Consider the following 21,545-nt stretch of genomic DNA (forward strand, 5'->3'; position numbering starts at 1 on the left):
GAAGGCAGAGGCAAGAGGGATGAGAGGGGCAGTGCGGGGAGGGAGAGGGTGGGCTAGAAAGAGGGGGTGATAGGAGAGGGAGAGGGGGAGCAGGAGAGGGAGACGCATAAGCGGAAGCTGGGCTCTGACAGCCTGTGAGGCTCCGGCTTCAGCTCAGTCACACCCTGCCTTTTCTGTCTGGTTACTTGAAGAGATTAACCTCTTCTTTATGCTTGGACTAGTCTGGGTTGGATTTTTATCCTCGCAACTGAAGGCGTCCCAGGTAAACGTAGGAAGGCGGGAGTTTTGTCAGCACTTCTCAAACCTGACTGTGAGCAGAAACCCCCTGTGACCTTGTCCAAATGCGGACTCTCTGACTCAGCAGGTCCAGACGGCTCAGAGGCTCTGCACCGTCCCAGGCTGCTCCGTGAACTGAACAGAGTTGCGGGCGACCATCTGGTACCAACCGTGACGGCCTCAGAGAGCCCTTGTAGACACGTCCCCTCCCTCTCCCTCTCCTCGGCCTCCGCGGGCTTCCTTCTCCCGTGGACCACCACACACGCCCAGCCCTCCTGTCCTAGTCGCCCAGCGCGTCCCCGGCCTTGGGGGACACGCGCACCCCAGCCCCAGCCCAGACCACACACAGGCACCCCTCCACTAACTGGACCTTTCCCTGCAGAGGCAGCGTAGTGAGCACGTCTGAGGTCTCACACGCATCTCAAGAGAGTTCGTAAAGCATCCCTTGCACACAGAAGCAGGCTTCTCCTGGAGACGGGCTGGCCAGGAAACACATCCACCACCCCGTGCCTGCTGTCACTACAGGGGCTCTGCCTGAGGAGGCTTATGGAACAGGGTTAGAGAGCCCCTAAAATGAAGCCTGCTGATTGACCTGTGGCCTTGGTAACTACTTCACTCGAAACGACAACTATCTACGAATGGAGCGCCTGCTCCGTGCCAAGTGCTGAGTAAGTTGGCTCTCTGGAGAGCTTGGGGAAATCCAAGGAAATCTAGTCCCTCGTTTTTGCCTCTCAGGTTCTCGTACTGCTTTCTGGTAGCACTCCAGTCTCTCCCCTGTTTTCCAGGTTCCTGGCAGGGATGGTATTTATAGAGGTTCTGGCAAAAAAAAAAAAAATCTAGAAATCTGAGCAGCAAGTTCAAGATGAAGAAATAGGAATTTTTTTTCAATGCATGTGTCAACACTGAGGGTCCAGCTTTCAGGACCCTGGTACTTCCTGAGCCCGTGGCAAGACTCTGTCCTGCGTCTTTCACCTTCTGTACCAGCATCATTTCTATCCACGTCCTGTAAATGTCCCCCTTTCCAAATCCAGTCTCTCTTTCCCCATCTAAATAGGGGCTTGGCTTCCTTAGAGATACTGGGGCTGGGGAGGAAGCTTTATGCTCTCCTTACCATTCCCAAGCCTGAGCTGAGGCTGAAGCCATGAAGACACCAAACAAGACAATTTCCTCACAGCAGAGCAGATCACCACCGCCTGCAGTCCAGGGTGGTGCCTCACAGGATGCGGGCTGGTGTTCAAGGCCAGAGGGCTCCTGCTGTGTTTCTGACACTGCCCTTACTCCCCCTCACCTGGCTTCATTATCTCCACCCACTTTGCTATTTCCTTCTCTCACCCACTTACCTACATGGGTCTGTGGTTGTGGCGGTAATTATGTCCTTTGAAGTATGTCCACGGCATTTTGAACGTATTAGGAGACAAAAAAATACATTCAAGAAATAACTTGATACGGCTTTATGATAATTTTCTAAGTGCCTAAATCATTGATACGGCTTTATGATAATTTTCTAAGTGCCTAAATCACCTTTCAAGTTTTGTCCCTGGTCTCTTTCAAACTTCCATGTTTCCTTCATCGCGTTTTCAACTTCCTCTCTTGTTACAACTACGGATCCCTCTGACTTCTCTTCACTCAGTTCCTTTAGTAGTTTCCGTATGTGCCAAATTTGTTCATCCTTTAAGTGTTTATTCTGTCGTGAATATCAAAGAGTTGTTAATTACCTCTGCTGAAGTATCTCCATTGTTTTCCCTCAAAACAGAATCACATGCTGAGGCTCGCAAAATAAGAAATAGTTAATGAAATAATTTATTCAATAATATCTCCAAAGAGCATGTGGAAGATGGAAGACTCAAAAGCAAATCCATCAATGCAGTAATCACTGAAGAGACAGTTTAATTTTAAAACCTGTGTTAATCATCTGTCAGTCTATTGCCCTATCATTGGATCGATGAACATTGAAATTAGACTTCAGAGGTCACTTTCTTCAACTCCCACAAATATGTTTCTTTTCTAGGAAACATCATTCATTTATTCAATATTTATGGAGTCATCTACCATATGCCACGAGTCATCCAGACACTAGGCATATATTCATGAACAAAACAGACAAAAGTACTTCTCTTGTGGGATTTACACTATTTTTTGCTTTTCTCACAAGTGACCCTAATTCTCTTCTTCTGGGGTGATGATTACTCACAATTCCAGTACTCCACACTTGAAACATGAACTCTGTTCTTCTTGTGAATATCCTGTCCATGTTTCCATGTTTCTTATTTAATCAACTTGGACTTTATTTTTGCCCTTGCTAGTTTATTATGTATATGTAGAGATATTTTATTGTGTGTGAACTTAATACATATTTCTTGTACTTTTCTTAGCCTTCCTTTAAGTTTTTTTTTTTCTCCCTTTAAGTTTTAATACTCACTTCCCTGGGGTCTCTTCCTCAATTTCTTAGACCTAATAAAATGTATATACTTAAAATATTTCAATACTTCTTTTAAAAATTGCTTATTTTCCTATAATTTAATATCCTCTTTACTATAGTTTTTTCAACATTGTATTTTATTTCTGATATTCATGGTTTTATTCTCTTTACCTTCATAGGCAATGGCAACCCACTCCAGTGTTCTCGCCTGGAAAATCCCAGGGACGGGGAAGCCTGGTGAGCTGCTGTCTATGGGGTCGCACAGAGTCGGACACGACTGAAGCGACTTAGCAGCAGCAGCAGCAACCTTCATAGATACTCTACTGTAAGAATATTTTCTTTCTCAAAATTGATTCTCTAAGCCAATACTTCTCAGACTTCAACATGTATACCCAGCACTTGGGGACCTTGTTAAAAATGAAGATTCTGATTAAGTTTGGTATGATGCCTGTAATTCTGCATTTCTTATATGTTCCAGGTGATGCCAAACCTGCTGGCCCACAACCCACATTTTGGGTAGCCAAGTTCTTTCTGATAATCTAAATATCTGTGATTTATTGATAGTGCTGCAGCCTACTAAAACTCAGGTCTTTAATATTGAATCCAACAAACTTTAAAGTTGATGGCTGAAAAATATGATTTCTTAAAATTGTTTAGCAAAATAGACACTAGTTTCAAAAGTCCTCAGAGAGGATTTTAATGTAAACTTAATGCTCTTTAGGTCATTCCACAGGCTGTATGACATGACTGTCATATCAGTGCTTTAGAATTTTAATTTAAAACTTTGATAAACTGAACAAAAGCAACAGACAATTAACTTTATGATGCTCAGTATTGATAAATACAGCCCAAAACAAAAAGACAGACTGGACAGGCTTTGAGTGATTTAAAAAAAAAAATAGAAATAAAGATTAAAAAGATATGATATTCAAAATCCCACAGTTTAACTTCTCTGATCTTTTGTTTGTAATATTCTAAAGTATCTAAATTCTGTCTCTGAAGAATTTTTAGTACCGAAGAATTCATGATATGATATATGTCTGAAAACTGAATTTCTTTCCTTCTAATTTTGTAAAATCTTGTAGAGAATGACATAAACTGGAGTGGTGGAGTAAGACTTCTGAAAATCCACTTCTCCATAAAGGCAATGAGAAAAAATTGGCAAAGATTGGCAAAATCAACTTTTCAGAACTCTGGAAATTAAAGGCTTTGCAGTAACTTCCAGGGAGTGTTTATTCAAGAAAAATGGTTGACTCTTAGTAAGAACAGTGAGTTTTGTGGCATTTCAAACTTACCCTAAAAACCAATAGCCCCACAATTATGGTAAAACCCAGCAATCTAGCAGCCTGTGGCTGAGGATTAGGAAGAAAAGTTAAGAGAGGCAGAACTGTTGCAAAGCCCAGTTCCTAAATAAGGGTCATTATTTGACTTATCTGGTAATTCCCTAGAAAACCCCACTGGCAACCTTTGTCTTTAATTGACCCGACTCAGAGCTTACCCAGTGCATTAACAGCCTTCTCCCAGACTGGTTTGTCAAAAACAATCAACAATTGTTGAACATTACAGCTCCGTGTGTGTGTGTGTGTGTGTGTGTGTGTGTGTGTGTGTCCGACTCTTTGAAGCCCTATGGACTGTAGCCAGCCAGGCTCCTCTGTCCATGGAATTTTCCAGACACGAATACTGGAGTAGGTTGCCATTTCCTCCTCCAGGGGCTCTTCCTGACCCAGGGACTGAACCCGCATCTCTTGCGTCTCCTGCATTGGCAGGCGGATTCTTTACCACTGTGCCACCTGGGAAGCCCACAGCTCCCTGAGGTGTTAATAAAAGTTAAGGTAAACAACAAGCTGACCAAAAAAAAAAAAAAAAACTTCAGAAGAAAACTGGAGATTAGATGTCCATAGGGAGTTTTGAAAGCTCTTATGAATCCCTAAGAATCTAAAAGGCCACATGCATGTATAGGGCATAGATACATAAATTTAATAACATCTATATTAAACTTCCCAAATCCTGTAAGAATTTCAAATAGAAAAGAAATGTGTCTGACACTGTTACAAAATTCACTATTTTGAGTGATATACTGAAATAAATGTGTCTGACACTGTTACAAAATTCACTATTTTGAGTGATATACAGAAACAAAATTTAAATATATCCACCAATATGCTTTAAAAAAGACATTTATCTTATGAGGTAAATTTATTATTTGAGGTAAGACTAATTATCATATTATAAAATAGAAGAAAGGAGATTTAGTATCTAAGCTACAAAGGAAGGGTTATTCTTGTTTTGTTATAAGGCCATCTCATGGCCTTTTAAAAACTTTTTTAGACTCACAAGAACAAGAATAGAAGTTGCCAGAATAGGACACGCAATTCCCACCTACTGTCCACCCAGCTTTCCCAAATGACAACACCTTATCTAATGAAAGCACAGTATCAAAACCAGGAAATCAACATTGCTACAATGTTATTAATTGAACTAGAGATTTTATTTCTATTTCACCAGTTTTTACACTTTCTTCTTTTTAGTGTATGGTTGTGATACTGTCATTTACAAGAAATATATGTATGTATATCTTTGGTCACTCAGGTGACTAAAATGTATTTCTTTGTTGTTCAGTCACTAAGTTGTGTCCAACCCTTTGCGACCCCAAAGACTGCAGCACACCAGGCTCCCCTGTCTTTCACTGTCTCCTGAAGTTTACTCAAACTCGTGTCCATTGAGTCAGTGATGCCATCCAACCTTCTCGTCCCCTGTTGTCCCGTTTCTCCTCCTGCCTTCAATCTTTCCCAGCATCGGTGTCTTTCCCAATGAGTCAGCTCTGCGCATCAGGTGGCCAAAGTATTGGAGCTTCAGCATCAGTCCTTCCAATGAATATTCAGGGTTGATCTCCCTTAGGATTGACTGGTTTGATCTCCTTGCAGTCCAAGGAGACTCTCAAGAGTCTTCTCCAACACCACAATTTGAAAGCATCAATTCCTTGGCACTCAGCCTTCTTTATGGTCCAGCTCTCACATCCGTACATGACTCCTGGAAAAACCATAGCTTTGACTAGATGGACCTTTCTCGCAAAGTGATGTCTCTGCTTTTTGATACACTGTCTAGGTTTGTCATAGCTTCCCTTCCAAAGAGCATAAATATATATGATATGTTTATGATATAAATATATATATAGAGATATATAAATATATATCTGTATTTCTTAGACATATTCTTATTTTTTTTTAATGATTTTCACCCATAGCTCCTGGCCCACAGTGCCCAAAACCCATGGAATTTTCTGCCATCACAATTGGGTTTATGTTAATGAAAGTGACTTTTGAATCTGGGAGAGAGAGAGAGGGAGGTCCTGATTGCCAGGAGAACCGATCAAGTTATTAGAGGATTGCAGTCCCTCGCGTTGATTTCCAGGGACAGGAGAGGGACTTGAGGTAGAATCAGCTGCTACTGGCCAGTGATTTAGTCAATCACGATTATGCAATGAAGCCTCCATTAAAACCTGAAAAAGGAGTGTCATGTGCTGCTCTGCCAGGCCCCGAGCTCCACAAGGGCAGAAGCTCCTTTGTTTGGTACTTTGCTCTCTAGGGGCTTCCCTGGTGGTCAGCTGGTAAAGAATCCGCCTGCAATGTCGGAGACCTGCGTTTGATCCCTGGGTTGGAAAGATCCCCTGGAGGAGGGAACAGCTACCCATTCCAGTATTCTGGCCTGGAGAATTCCATGGGCTATTTTCATGGGGTCACAAAGAGTCGGACACGACTGAGCGACTTTCACTTTCACATTGCTCTCTGTATCTCTTCATATGACTGTCGATTCATAGCCTTTAATACTCTTTTTAAGATCCAGTGAGTAAATGGGTTTTCCTGGTTCTGTGAGCCATTCTAGCAAGTTAATTGAACCTAAGGAGGATGGGGTTGTAAGAGCCTCTGATTTATAGCCAGTCAACCAGAAGTGCAAGTAACAGCCTGGACTGGTAACTGGCGTCTGAAGTGGAGGGTGGTCTTGTGGGACTGAGCCCTTTACCTGTGGAATCTGATTGTATCTCCAGGTAGGTAAGTGTCAGAATTGAGGTGAACTCTCACACACCCCGCCAGAGTCTGAGAATCGCTTGTTGGTGAGGGGACGCCTCCACACATACAAGTTGGAAGTGGGTCAGAAACCCTAAATTCTGTCACATATGCATATGAGATATCACCACAAAGATGGCATTTGAAGCCATGATGTTAAATAAGATGATCCACAGAGAGCTGAAAGAGTAGGTTTAAGATCAGAACCTTGATAAATACTCTAATTAAAGGGTGGGGATAAATACTCTAATTTAAGGGCAGTTTCTTTTCCTATTCAAGGGGAAAAAAACAATGAAAAAAATGATCAGCGAAGTAGAAGGAAATTTAAGAAAGAGTGACGTCCTGGAGCCCAAAGGAAAAAGAGTTTCAAGTTGCCAGGAGTGACTGCTGGAGGAGTAAGGTGTAAGGTAAGGCCTCAAAGAGTAGATTGGACCTGGCTAATTGGTCATTACAACTTTTGCTAGAATGGTTGCAGGGGAACAGTAGGCGTGGAAGTATGTACTGGGAAGTAAGGGCGTGGGCACAGTGAGCTGTGAAATGTCTAGTGCTGTAAGGAGCAATGAATGCGATCAGAGAAAGAGAGAAAGATAGCGGCAATCATCTAAACAAAGCTAAACGCATAGGAAGAAACGATGAAAGAAGAGGGCATAATTTTTCCGATTTGGACATTTCCGATGTGGACATAAGTGGAGAGAAAAATATATCTCGCTAACGAGTCATGTTAAACTTAGCAATTTAAATATCTGTGACCTCAAAATTTTTCCTCCCACTGGTATTTGTGGGTCAACCCAACAAATATTTATTGAACACCTACTCATGCTGGGCCCTTTGGAGAAACAAAGATAAGATTTGATTGCTGCTACCTAAAGGGCTTTCAATTAAATAACGGAGAAATATTTTTACGTAACATCCCAGCTAAGATGGGGGGAATGAAGAGGAGCTAGCCAAGAGAAGAGCATTCTGGGAAGGGGAAACAGCCTCTTTGTTGTAAAGGTACCACAGTGAGAAAAAGATTGGGCTTCATAATATTTAAAAGAAGTAGGGGTAAGCAAAGGCTGGGATAGCTGCAGATGAACTGGAGAGGTGAGTAGAGGTCAAATTTTGAAGGACCTGGAAGGCTTTAGGAAGATCCATGGATTTTGTTTTCTGTGCAGCAGGAAGCCACTGTGGGATTTTAAGCACTGAAAGGTTTACCATATTCCAAGGGTCATTCTGCTTGCCCTGTGGAAAATGTACTGGTGAGGGGAAGGATGGGTAAGAGATGACGCTGGCTTAAACTGTAGTAACAGCAGCGTATATGGAAAGAAATAGATAAATACAGTCGAGCTAGTCTGTCGTCCTATGCTCCTCACTGCTGGGTCCACTAATGACTCCAAGAGCCGACTTAGACCTATCAGGAGCTAATCCTCCTGGAAACAAGAACATTGTCTCTGGCTCCAGTTGATGGGTCATGGGAAAGCGGTTCCTCAGTCCTGATCTATCGTCCTTTCCACAGCCAATCGGAAGTCCCAGAGCCAGCCGGGGCTCCGGTGCTGACCACGCGGGGGCGTGCATCGGCCTCCTGGCGGCAGCGCACTCTCCTGCGCCCGGGACCTCTCTAAGTGGGCCCTGCCTCCAGGTGCCGAGCCAGACTTCCCCTTCCACTGTCATCCATCGGCCGCAGTTTCTTAGTTCCTGCTGTAAGTACCAGTTTTTCAGAATCACAACAACGTCAGGGTTGTCTTGCCCAGCATGTATTTGCTGAACAAATGGACAAATTTGCCCCATTGAGGAAGACAGGAATCCTTGTTTCCCAAGGGGGAAACTGAGGCTTACACCAGTTTTGGCCAAGATGACATTAGCAGTAAGTTGTACAGTCAGGATGCAAAAATTCAGGTCTCTGACTCAAATTTTATTAAAATTTGTAGACACAGTCTTCTGTAGACGAAAGTCAAATAAAATAGAGGTGGAAGTTTCGGGATCCATATAAAGCGAATGTTTTAATAGGGGACACTCTCAGTATTTCCTCATGGGCTCTGTATTTTAAATTTCTTTATCTGTTTTCTTGTAGATTTTCTAAATAAGAAATTAAAAGATAAGTGGGGTTGCAGAGTTTTACGTTTTTAAACATAAGATTCAGTGTCCTCATGATCTAAATAACACAATTTAAGGTGACTTCCTTTGACATTATAATTAATAAATAAAAACAGCAGTACCCTCTTGCCTCCCATGTACAAAAATACATTTAAATATATTGTAAATTAATCAGCTCTAAGCACTAAAGAAGATAATTTCCTAGAATTTATTTCATTGTAACTCAAAAAATTTTAAAGCATTTGCATAAATGTTTAATGATTAGGTATTAGCTTTATATTTTATACTCACTCTTTCATGATACTTTGGATTCTTTTCTCTAAATTTCTTTCTTCGAGCCATAAGTCGTTCTACTGCATTTTCCTTTATTTGACAGCTAGTAACAGAAATAATGTATTACAATTATTTCCTTTAGGAAAAATTAATGAAAGAAAATTTTTAAATTATACAATTTGGATTGAAATAAAGTATTAAATATACTATAAAACCCATTTAGGGATAAGAATCTTTACTGATGCTGTGTTTCTGAGTATATTTTACTCACTAAAGTATATATTAGAGAGATAACTTCAAGTTTGAAAAAATATCAATCCCCATTTTTATTTCATAGTCATAACTTTTATACTTTTTCATTATAAATAATTCAGCATAAAAAGAACCTAGGAAAGGGCATACAGAAAACATGCTTCCTGGAAATCCAAAAACATTAAGACAAAAATGACAAGACAAAGACTTTACAAGGGCAAGCACAGCTTCTTGAAACAGTAGGGTAAACCAGGCTGATCCCTTGGTTAAAGTTCATTAGTATACCATCTTGTCTACAAATAGTGAAAAGTTTCTTTCTTGACACAAGTACATTTCTTTAACACCAAACAAGTATTTGCTGAATGTCTGTTAGGTATAAAATATAGAAAGCATGGGAAGACTCTGGTACAGGCAGTTTGATATCTATTTGAAGAGTTAAGGGTATCTGTTACCTCACAAATCTTTCCACTTTAAATCTGAGACCAAAATAAAGGAACAGAACTAGCTCCATGTAAACCCTTGCCTCTATTAAATATATATTTATAGAGAGAGCACCTCTGTGGTGTGGTGTATTTGTAGTGTAGGAGTATTTGCAGAATGAGAAACTCTGCTTTTCAATCTTGTCTCTTCCACTTCTTACCCACATGACCTCAACAAGTCACTTCTCTGAACTCAGTTTCCAAGCTGTCAAGAGAGGGATAACAACACCCACCCAGCTCTATGTATTTTATAAAGATGAAAATAAGATCATACATGCATGTTTCTAGCATAAAGTAAGTGCTCAGTAAATTTCAGGTGAATTTCAATCTTATGTCCTCAGTCCTTCCCCTGGAATATCATTTGTATTTATGATATTGTAAACTTAGTAGAGATAAAAACAAAGCTTTCTTTCCAAATGAAGAGAAAAACAAAACATTTAAAAAATGAGCAAATCCTCTAGGCTTTGCCTTGTGTTGCTTCTGCAGGGAGCAGTTCCAAGAGGTCTGAATGGCATCAGCAAGCCTGGGGGTGGGGTGGATTCTAGGTTGCCCTAAAGGTTTGGCTGCTTCAACGGCCCCCTTGTGGAGCATTTGGTAGTTGCAGGTTTAACTTCACCTAGCCTCTCCTGGGAATTCACTTCCGCCTCCTCAGGCCTCAGAGATGGGCTTCCCTGGTGGCTCAGAGGGTAAAGAATCCGCCTGCAATTGCGCGAAACCTGGGTTTGATCCCTGGGTCGGGAAGATCCCAGCTACCCACTCCAGTATTCTGCCCTGGAGGGTTCCAGGGACAGAGGAGCCTGGTGTGGGCTACCGTCCATGGGGTCACAGAGTAGGACATGACTGAGCGACTAACATTTTCCCTTTCAGATGAAGCTGAACCTCAGAGCTCCCTTCCATTAGCCATTGTGGGAATTCAAGCCTCCCTGTTCTCTGAACACTTCTTCCTGTTCACATCTCCCTTATCTACTCAGTGCCCTAGTAGCCCACGTCACACTAAATGCTGAAGCAAGTGGGAAAATAAACCAGCGCGGTTTATCCTGAGCACTTAATATACACTGAAGTGCTTTGAAAAGGCTATCGCACTGTTTTAAAGCACAGTGATATGAAATTAACACTAATGCAATGCATCTGTTACCTCGTCCCTTCCCTCCTCATTAAAATGTTAGTTGATGGAAGGCATTTTCCCATATTGAGGTATGAGGAAGTCATCCTGGCTTATTCCTGATTTGGCTTGAACTTTATGCTGACTAGAACAACCTGTGGCCTGTCAAACATCTATTGTTCATTTGCTTTAACCGTGACAGAAAAGAATGCATTTAAAGATCAAAATGGAGTAACTGTGGTTCAGGCATTCATAATGGAGCTGGGTGGCCATTGTGGATGTGGTTTCAAACACACTTCTGTATCACTGAGAACTTTGTTTTGCACTGTATCAAAGATGCCACCAGCCATTTTCAAAATAATGTTTTTGCCAGGGGCTGCCAGGTGCAATTTTATGGCCTCAGAGTCTCCCTGGTAACTGTGTGACCATTTTGGATCCCAACCAATCCTTGCTTAACATACACCCTTACTTCTCACCAATTCCAATCCTAATTCTTGACAAACAACATGTAACTGTGGTTTTGGCCTGTATGTTGCTTTGTTGTTAAGTCACTAATTCGTGTCTGACTCGGGCCGATGGATTGTAGCTCACTGGACTCCTCTGTCCCTGGGATTTTCCAGGCAAGAAACCTGGAGTGGGTTGCCTTTTCCTTCTCCGGTGGATCTTCCCAACCCAGGGATCGAATCTGCATCTCCTGCATTGACAGGTGGATTCTCTACCACTGAGGGACCAAGGAAGCCCTTTTGCCTAAATAAGCCTCCCTATTTTGCAGTCAGTGGAACACAATTCAACCGCTTCTTGAATCTGTGTCTCCTGGCCTACAGTCCTCGGTTTGGCTTGAATAAAACTCTTTCCTATTTTTATTATAGGTTATTTATTGAGTATTAACATAGTAATGTGTCAACTTCCTCCCTCCATGCAATTTTGTTAAAAATTCTTAGAAGGAACACAAATTTGGGTTCCAAAAAATAATCTATACTCTTACTTATTATACCTTTAAAAACCCATAACTATATCTGTACCTATTGCTATACCTATGTCCAAACTCATTGTAGAAAACTGGGTTGGCGGGTGAGGGGAATAAATATAAAGGAAAAAATAAAAACCACCATTACTTAAGAGATTTAACATTATGCAATAAGATATTTTGGTAAAGGGAAGAGAGAGGAAGACCACATTCACATAACTTTAATATAGTATATTGTTAGAACTGTTCTCTTTTATTATGATTTATTGTTAATCTCTTACTGTGCCTAATTTAGGAATTAAACTCTATCATAGGTATATATGTGAAGAAAAGACATAGTATATAAAGGATTCAGTACTATCTATGATTTCAGGCATCCCTTGGGAGTCTTGGAACAAATTCCCTGAGGAAAAAGGGTGACTAAGACATGATCACTCTGCAGATTCAACATTGGCAGTCTCAGTTCTTCACCAAAAACCACAGAGGTCTACGGCCTTATTTTCTTGAGAGGGATTACGAAAAGTTCAGTTGTTCAGGAGTCCTGGATGACCTACCCTGTGCCCTGAGCACAGAGGCTGAGGTTGTGTAAGAGAAACGTAAGATGCTGCTGGGGACCCTTGGACAATCCTTCCTCAGATGGTGAGGGGGGCGTCTTGACTATTCATCATGTGACAAAAGTCCCGTCACCTAGGACCTCAAGGAGCAGCTGAAATGTCACCAGAAGGGCGCAGGCAGGCCCAGGCTGTTCCAGTCCATGAGGCTGTTTATTTAATTTCAACAAAGAAAGAGAATGGAAAGCATGGGAATGCTCAACTTACATCTTGTAGTCGATCATGAGAATTTTAAAATGTTCGCCTCTTTGAAAAGCTCTGTTGAAGAGGAGAAGACCGGCCTCTGGCTGACCCAGAGGAGAGAGGAGCTGTAGCTGGATGCCATTCCTGTGGGCCGTGGGGAATAGGTGGGAGACCAGAGTGCAGTCACGGAGCTGGGCTTCCTGCCCACCTTGCAGAAGCCACGACGCGCCAAGTCCTCAGTGACGCTGAGAATCGAGCGCAGGGGGAATCCGGCGGTCACTTAGTGTTACCTCCAGCGAAATAAAAGGGAACTTGGTGAAAAGTCGCTTCCCGTGGGTGCTCTCCGTGTTCTGACCCTCTCACTCACTGTCTTCTGAAAAGAACATACAGACTGGGAGTCTCGCAAGAACGACATTGGATTTTCCCTGAATGTCGTTGAGAACGATTCTCTAGAGACGTGGTCCCCAGCATTGCTCCCCAGTTTCAACCGTGGCCCCCTCCAGTAGACGGCCTCCTACTCCCGAGACCCCCGTGTCCCCGGGGGTCTGCCTATCTGCCCGCCCTTGCCCTCTCCCGCTCCCTCTGCCTTCTCTCCGTTCCTGGACTGCGACACGCCCTTCCTCAGCCGGCCTCCTTCCCATCAGCCTTGCCGCCCATCACTCTGGCCCCGTAGCATCTGCCCCTCCTCTTTCCGAGGCCAGCTCACACATGGCCCCCTCAGACGAGCTCCTCCGGATCCCTGCGGCAGAAACGACCGCGCACGCACGCGCTGAGTCTGTCCGGTTCTTCAGTTACGCTGTCACGGAGCACCCTACACTGTTCTTCTGTAGGATCTAACTTAGAGGTATGCAGTTTTTCAAAAAAGACCGGGCTGTGTGTTCAATGTCCATCTCCCGTGCTTCGTTAGGAATGGACCGTGTGGGCCTGTTCACTCTTGTCCTCTAGAGATCAGGACTTGCCTGTATGTATTGGGCAAACATTCAAATACTTGCTCAATAGGCATGAAGTGCCTTCTTATTTGGGAAAAAAAAAAAAAAAACAACTAACATGTATTCATTCACTTCCTAAGTGTTACACATTAAAACACCTCCCCGGGCCCCAAAGTTGAAGTTCAAAAGCTATCAAGGGGCTTACTCTCCATCAGTGGGATAAAACATAAACATACGACAGGTATCACCTCTAGTCTTGTCTCCAGCTTCTGGGATAGAAATAGTAAGATATTCTTATTAAAGTGAAAGTGAAAGTTGCTCAGTCAGGTCCGACTCTTTGCAACCCCATGGACTATACAGTCCATGGAATTCTCCAGGCAAGGACACTGGAATGGGGAGCCTTTCCCTTTTCCAGGGGATCTTCCCAACCCAGGGATCGAACCCAGGTCTCCTGCATTACAGGCAGATTCTTTACCAGCTGAGCCACCAGGGAAGCCCATTCTTATTAAAAATAATTATAAATCATTTGGGTTTGATTTGTAGGCATTTGAGGACAATGCAAATTGGAATGTCTAGAAATAAAAAGTTAAATGAAGAAGAGAAGTGTGTGTACATTTACTCTTTTGTAAAGGTACACTAACTGAGCTGTGCTCTGTTTGAAAAGATAAGCCAGCAAGTTGCTGTGTATTTGAGGGAGAGTGACCAATAATTCAATGGAGCGGGCGAGGGAGCCAAAACCCATTCACGAATACTGTTTCATAGCTTGGCCTGTGTTACTGCCAACGTGCCAAAACCTAAAGAAAATAGGCACGTAGCATGAGAGTGAAATTATGCCTCCAATCCAGCTTCCTCAACAGCTCTGGAGCACTTCATTTTCTGCTGGACTTATATGAGTGTTAGAAGTGCTTGCCACTGATGTAAGAAAATTTTTGGATTTCAAAATCTAAACTTACTGATAGTCTAGAAGTGCCTCACTGATAGGCAATTTGACTTCCTTTGGCGGCCCATCTTGAGTATCCTTTTTAATTGTTTTCGCCGTGGTTTCCATTGTGTTGCTTAGCTAGTAAGAAGAATACCTGTTTGAAAAAAGAGACACAGGAAAAATAAATTCTTTGTTCCTTTCCTTGTGTTTATTAGATAAAGCACTACTGGGACTTAACTTAAAACTGGTTCTTCCATCCGGATTGCCCCCGTGTCCCCAGAGCTGACATCATCCGTGATGCTGGGTCATCAGGAATCAGTTGGATTCTTGAGTCGGCTGAGTTCCATGCTTAGAGCAGGTCCAGACCAGGACCCCAGACTTTCTGAGACTTACTCTCTTACACGATCCATCAACAACTGTTGCCCCTATCGAGCGCCTTTAAGAGCAAGGACTTAACTTTTTCAATCATTTCCTGTCTCCACAGTGTTTGGCAGAGTGCCCTGCCTATAACAGCAGCTCAGTAGATGTCTTTTAGTTATTAAAAATTAAGACAAAACAAAAGCACAACCTTCTATGAAGACCAGAAAACTAGGCTCTAAAAGAGTTAGAACTGGGATCCAAAGAAATTAGGTTTGACCAGGGTTGCTATAAAGAGCAAATATAAGGACTTTAATAAAAGTGTTTTTTAAATGGTTAAGAGGTTTACAAATGCAAAATAATGAGAATGATAAAAATAATGTATTATCATTACCAGTGACTGTTTATTAGCTCTTAATTGATTTTGTATCTTAATAAGAAACATCAAAAATAATATTTTTTAAAAGGGAAAATCAGACCCACTGTTTTTAGTTTTTATGGTAAAGAGGAACACTTTGAGGATTTGGTATGTCTACTAATTTGTACTAACTAATGAGTACTTTTAAGATCATAGTTTTTCTTGACAGATTTTTATCTTTGGATTTTTATTAATGTATATTGTCACTCTGCTTATTAACTTATATGCAGAGTAAATCATGTGAAATATTGGGCTGGATGACTCACAAGCTGGAATCAAAATTCTGGGAGAAATAACAGCAATCTCAGACATGAAGATGATACCCCTTTAATAGTAGAAAGTGAAGAGGAATTAAAGAGCCTCTTGATGAAGGTGAAAGAGGAGAGTGGAAAAGCCAGCTTAAAACTCAACATTCAAAAAACTAAGATCAAGGCATCTGGTCCCAGCACTTCATGGCAAATAGAGGGGAAAAAAATGGAAACAGTGACAGACTTTATTTTCTTGAGCTCCAAAATCACTGTGGATGGTGACTGCAGCCATGAAATTAAAAGATGCTTGCTCCTTGGAAGAAAAGCTATGACAGACCTAGACAATGCATTAAAAAGCAGAGATATCACTTTACCGACAAAGGTCCATATAGTCAAAGCTATGGTTTTTCCAGTAGTCATGTATGAATGTGAGAGTTGGATTATAAAGAAGGCTGAGCACCAAAGAATTGATGCTTTTGAACCGTGGTGTTGGAGAAGACTCTTGAGAGTCCCTTGGACTGCAAGGAGATCCAACCAGTCCATCCTAAAGGAGATCAGTCCTGGGTGTTCACTGGAAGGACTGATGCTGAAGCTAAAGCTCCAGTACTTTGGCCACCCGATGCAAAGAGCTGACTCATTTGAAAAGACCCTGATGGTGGGAAAGATTGAGGGTGGGAGAAGAAAGGGATGACAGAGGACAAGATGGTTGGATGGCATCACCGACTCAATGGACATGCATTTGAGCAAATATAAGGAGATGATGAAGGACAGGGAAGCCTGGCATGCTGCAGTTCATGGGGTTGCAGAGTTGGATATGACTTGGCAGCTGAACAACAACAACAGATCTCAAGAAGGTAAGTACCTAACTTGCATTCAATGTATTACTAGGTGGGTGTGGTAGGAAAAACATAACCTTTGTAGTTATTTGTTAAAATGGCTGGAAACTCTATGAGCGTGGGGATGATGTAATTCTTGTACATTACTGTATTTCCCCTCCTAGCACAGTAGATGCAGTCCTTGTCAAATGAACAATTAGATGGGTGAATCAGGTAGATATATTTTAATCCTAGATTTACCACCTACTATCTAGGTGACCTTGAGTAGGCTACTTAATCTTTTTGAGCTTCAGTTCCATCATCTGTAAAGTGAGAACAAAATTCTTATTTTAAACACTGGTAAGGATGAAATGGGTTAATATTTAAAGCACCTGGCATAGTGTCTGCCATATAGAAAGAATTTAGTAAGTATTTTTGCCCCTTTAATTATGGCTCCAGAAGCATAATCTTGTAAATTTCAGGTAAGTAAAGCAGAATGTCTGCCTGCTGCCAAGTATGAGGCTAGGTGTAAAGACGAATCCATGTGGTTTTTGGCCATTAGCTTTCATCACTGATTTGGATCACTGAGTAGGCAATCTACACAAGTCATTCAGATCCACAACGGAAAAACTCCCTGAAATAAAAACATACTTTCCCCCTGCAGACTTGCTGTTTGCATAACCAGACCTCTAGCGAGGTTCAGTCTTGGCGCCTAAGACTTTTCTAGCCAAGTGTGTTCATCTCTGTATCCAAATAGATTCTAGTATTTGTGAATGCAAATATACTACAATACTTTTTAACTGAAAACCACAAAGGTGACATATCAAAAAGATTCATTAAGACAGGTTAATATGTTGTGTTATCTTCTCAGATGTGCAAGTATTGAGAATGATTCCATAAGCCTCATACTGTCACAGTTCACAGAAACTTATCACTAGGAAAAAAATTGCTATCTTTTGTTTCAGAAAAACTGAATTTTTATATTACTTTCTATTTTAAAATTAGGATTTTTAACTTAACAGTTACACAAAACCATAGCATGCTGTCAAGGGTTTCATTTTACAAGAACTTAGTGTTTAACAAAAACTTTTACTATAAAATATTTAAAAGCTGAAACAAATAACATTAATCTCTAACTTTCTTTCTGAGTCATATGGAAGAGATCAAGTGTTATGGTTCCCACCTGTGGTACCCATCTGGTGCTGGAGGAAAAATGACCTCATTTTGCTTAATTACTTCAGTTACCTGGCCCTTATGTTTCCAACTCTCTGACCAGTGTACAATTAGTTACCTAACTGCAGCTCAAGGCAAAAGATTTTAATAAAATATGAGTGAAAATGTGGATCCATTAAGCATAAATGGTTTGTGCATAAACTATATTAAGATTCATTGTTTCACATACTTTACAGAAAATTAGCAAGCCATTTGGGTCACCAGCTTAACAGTTGCCTTTTTGCAGTGAGCTAATGACATTCTGTCAAAATGTACATTTGCATTAGATAATATCCTACAAACAATGGGAATTTTAATAAACATTGACAAGGATTTACAGTTCCTGACCACCTAGAAGATTCCTATCTCAGGAAAAGGTGAGAATTCTAGAAAAAAACAGCTACAAAATAACTATCTTCCAAGATTTCACTTAAAATAATTCCTGACAAATCAACACTTGCGCGGATTTGTCAGTAACTTCAAACGTCTATTTAGTGCCTGTTCATGTGTGGCAATTTTTCTGGCCTGTAGTTATAAAATATAAAAGAGGTGAGACCTCTGCTTAGACTGATAGGAAGAAAAAAGCATATTCCAATAGAACTTTAAAAAAAAGAGAGAGAGAGAGCAACTCTAAAAGGCTTTAGAAAACCATGCAAGTAATAAATGCTAGAGATATACTTCCCCAGGGCATGATCTTCTGTGCCTGTTTTTCCTCTCCCAGCTGTTTGGGCATCAATAACATACAGTACAGATGGCACTAGTGGAAAGAACCCGCCTGCCAGTTCAGGAGATGTAAGAGACACCAGTTCTATCAGTGGGTCAGGAAGAGGAAATGAGAACCCACTGCAGTATTCTTGCCTGGAAATTTCCATGGAAACAGGAGCCTTGTGGGCCACAGTCTGTGGGGTCACAGAGGAGGACACGAATAAGTGCACGCATGTGCACACCCACACACATACACACACGCAGTGAGGGTGGATGAGGAGGCTGGGTGTGAAGGACTTGGGTATCCAGCATTTTCAGAGACTATTCCATAATCATTTTCTATTAGGAAATGTTTCAAAAAGTATTCCCCAAATGCTTCTCAGTGAAAAGTAAGAAGTCTATTTAGTAAAAAGCAATATATAATAAGCCATCTTCTTCAAATATCCTCTCATCCCAGAATGCTTTGACTCTGCAAAGTGTGTTAGCCACTCAGTCGTGTCCAACTCTTTGCGACCCCATGGACTGTAGCCCACCAGGCTCCTCTGTCCATGGGATTTCCCAGGCAGGAATACTGGAGTGGGTAGCCATTCTCTTCTCCAGGGAATCTTCCTGACCCAGGGATCAAACCCAGGTCTCCTGCACTGCAGGGGGATTCTTTACCTTCTGCATTATCCCCCAAACAAGGAGTCTGCCCTTTCCCGCACAGTCTCAGGGTCCTGGCTCAATACCTAGAAAGTTCCTCATGACTTTGTGGAGCCATGAATATTCAGACGCTTCCTAATGACGTTCATAGTTCTATGGAGGCCGGGAGGGATGGCAGTTCTACCCTAATGCCTTTCTAGACATATGAAGTGGATCCTGATGCTTGCTAGCTAGTATTTCATATATAGCTTGAAATGGTGGATATTTACTTAATAGCGTTAGTAATGATTAAAGTTCTGAATAAGATTCCATCAGGGGTTGAGAGCACGATTTAGTTAAAAAGATCTCTCTATGAGTATTTGAAGTCTTGAAGTCTAGACATGGCTTTTTCCATTAACAAGCTATAAAATTATGTCTAGCAACAGCTGTAATAATGTGGTACTTCCAAAAGCCTTTGTTAAGGAACAATCTGACATCTAACCATTAAGGCACTCATCTTCAACAAAATATAACTCCTCAAATACTGAACAGTAACTACTTCAGCAACTCATTTTGGGAATTCAGAAACAGATATTAGCATACAGGTCACCATCTTCCAGGGGCACAAACTGGATGTTCAGTAATTATCTGATTCAAATGCCCGACTGGCAAATAATGCACACTTGCTTTCCTGATGGTTCTATTTATTGGCTCATAATATTGTATATACCCTGAATTTGGAAAGTAAAATGACTTTTAAATTCAAATTCTCAGTTAGGCTAGGGTACATTTTTAATGCGATCTAAAATGTTTTAGAAATGCTCTCTAGCATATTTTTTTTTTAAACCTGAATGCATTTAAAGGCTCTTAGTAGTGATAATAGCACCTAAATTTAGTCTCACAAAATTTCAGACCCATCTTCTTTTGTATAGATTATGTACATATAGCCCCAAACAACTTCAAAATGTAAGATACAGCCAATTTGGAAAAGAAACATAACCATTAAGAGAATATTGTGAGAATAATGGACATATATACATGCAGGACTTCCCACATTCTGATGGAGAAGGAGAATGAAAAAACCTCTCTCCTTCAACAGTGAATAAAGCATACCAACTGAGGCTGGGTCTTGGGGGTGGTGGAAAGAAAATAATGAGCAATTATTACACATGTTGGTAAATACCTAATCTTATTCTTTTCCTTCTCTGCTTTCACAGGAAGCTTTCTCTCTCTCTCTTTTTTCCATCAGATGTAACATGTTCTCTCACTTCCCAACCGCTTTCTCAACTCTCTCCACCCTGCGGAGAATTATGGGGTAAGAAGAGGAATGAGGAGACAAACAAGCTGCGATACAAATCTAACAGATTAATAAAAGAAAGAAGGCAAGCGTCCTGTTTAGAAGGATGCAGCAGACAGCCAGGGCAAGAAGCCGAGGGTGAAGGGCCATCAACGCCACACCCAGAGCTTATAAAGCTCCTGCAGCCGGAGGGCTCCGTGCTGGTACTAAGAACGCAAGGATTTGCAGTGTCTGTCGTCTAAAGCCTTTCACCAGACTGCGGATTCAGCGAGAAGAGCACTAAGGAGATTGGAGTCTAGACCATGAAGGAGTTTTAGAACCTCGGACAGGTCTCTAAACCTCTCTGACCCTCGCTTTCTCTTCCATCTTTCCTACCTGTCAGGATTATTAATGACGCTCAAATGCTTTGGGGAAACTGTCAAGCGATAAAGCCCCATACGAACAGAAGGCATGATCAGTCAGTCTACTGAGCATCCGTTGTGTGCTAGAGACTGAGGGCATCACGAAGGTTGCAAACCTGAGTCAAAGTCAGATCCTGCTCTCCAGAGCTGAGATCTCAGAAGGGCAAATGAGCAACGTATTAAGGGTTTCTACTGCGAGGCGGAAAGAGATGCGTTAGTATTCGGATCGGATCCAAAAAGTTTTTCCTCCCTTTGTGTCTCCTGGGTGAAAAGGTTAGGAGGTCAGCGGCTCCTAACCGCCCAGCACTTCACCCCGATGTTGGACCCCAGAAGGTCGGAACCCCAGGTCCGTTCTGCGGCGGAGCCAGCCGCAGGGGCAGTGGGTCCCGGGCGGAGATGCTCATAAAGTCTTAAGAGTCAGACTGAAAGGAGGCGGGGCTGAGCAAGGAGGCTAGGCAGTGTCCTGACCTCCCCTCGACGGCTTCCGCGTGCTGATACACAGCAGTGGACCGGAAGGCAGCGCGCACGGCAGGCGGGCGGACCCGGCCAGTTCACCCCGGCGCCGCCGCCGCGCCCTCCGTTTCCAAGGCGACCGGCGCGCGCGGGCCTCCCCCTCCCACCACCACCAGCCGCGAGCGGCGGGTCGGGCGCGCCCCCTGGCGGCAGCAGCGTGGAACAGTCAGGTCGAGGGTGCGTGCTCCCGCCGTCTACCCACCCGGTTCTTACCGTCTCAACTCGCGGAGCTGCACAGAGACTCTCTCAGTTCAGTTCAGTCGCTCAGTCGTGTCCGACTCTTTGCAACCCCATGGACTGCAGCACGCCAGGTTTCTCTGTCCATCACCAACTCCTGGAGTTTGCTCAAACTCATGTTCATTGAGTCAGTGATGCCATCCAACCATCTCATCCTCTGTCGTCCCCTTC

At 42.3% G+C, this 21,545-nt stretch overlaps 1 protein-coding gene across 10 annotated transcripts in view; it reads right to left on the reverse strand.

The window, feature by feature from the left end:
- Window positions 1-21,180, reverse strand: part of CCDC83 (coiled-coil domain containing 83) — a 49,089-nt gene extending 27,909 nt beyond the window's left edge. The window contains exons 1-6 of one of the 10 annotated variants that reach the window (XM_070457168.1): window positions 21,093-21,180; window positions 20,110-20,224; window positions 14,582-14,704; window positions 12,724-12,843; window positions 9,124-9,208; window positions 1,798-1,960 (exon numbers count right to left, since the gene is read on the reverse strand). In XM_070457168.1, the coding sequence (XP_070313269.1) occupies window positions 1,798-1,960; window positions 9,124-9,208; window positions 12,724-12,843; window positions 14,582-14,676 (463 nt within the window). In that variant the 5' untranslated portion in view covers window positions 14,677-14,704; window positions 20,110-20,224; window positions 21,093-21,180. The other 9 variants (XM_070457170.1, XM_070457169.1, XM_070457172.1 and 6 more) reach the window with 9 other exon arrangements.
- Window positions 21,181-21,545: the final 365 nt, after the last annotated feature.

The sequence above is a fragment of the Odocoileus virginianus genome, chromosome 28 (genome assembly GCF_023699985.2).
Source record: "Odocoileus virginianus isolate 20LAN1187 ecotype Illinois chromosome 28, Ovbor_1.2, whole genome shotgun sequence".
Taxonomy (NCBI): Eukaryota; Metazoa; Chordata; class Mammalia; order Artiodactyla; family Cervidae; genus Odocoileus; species Odocoileus virginianus.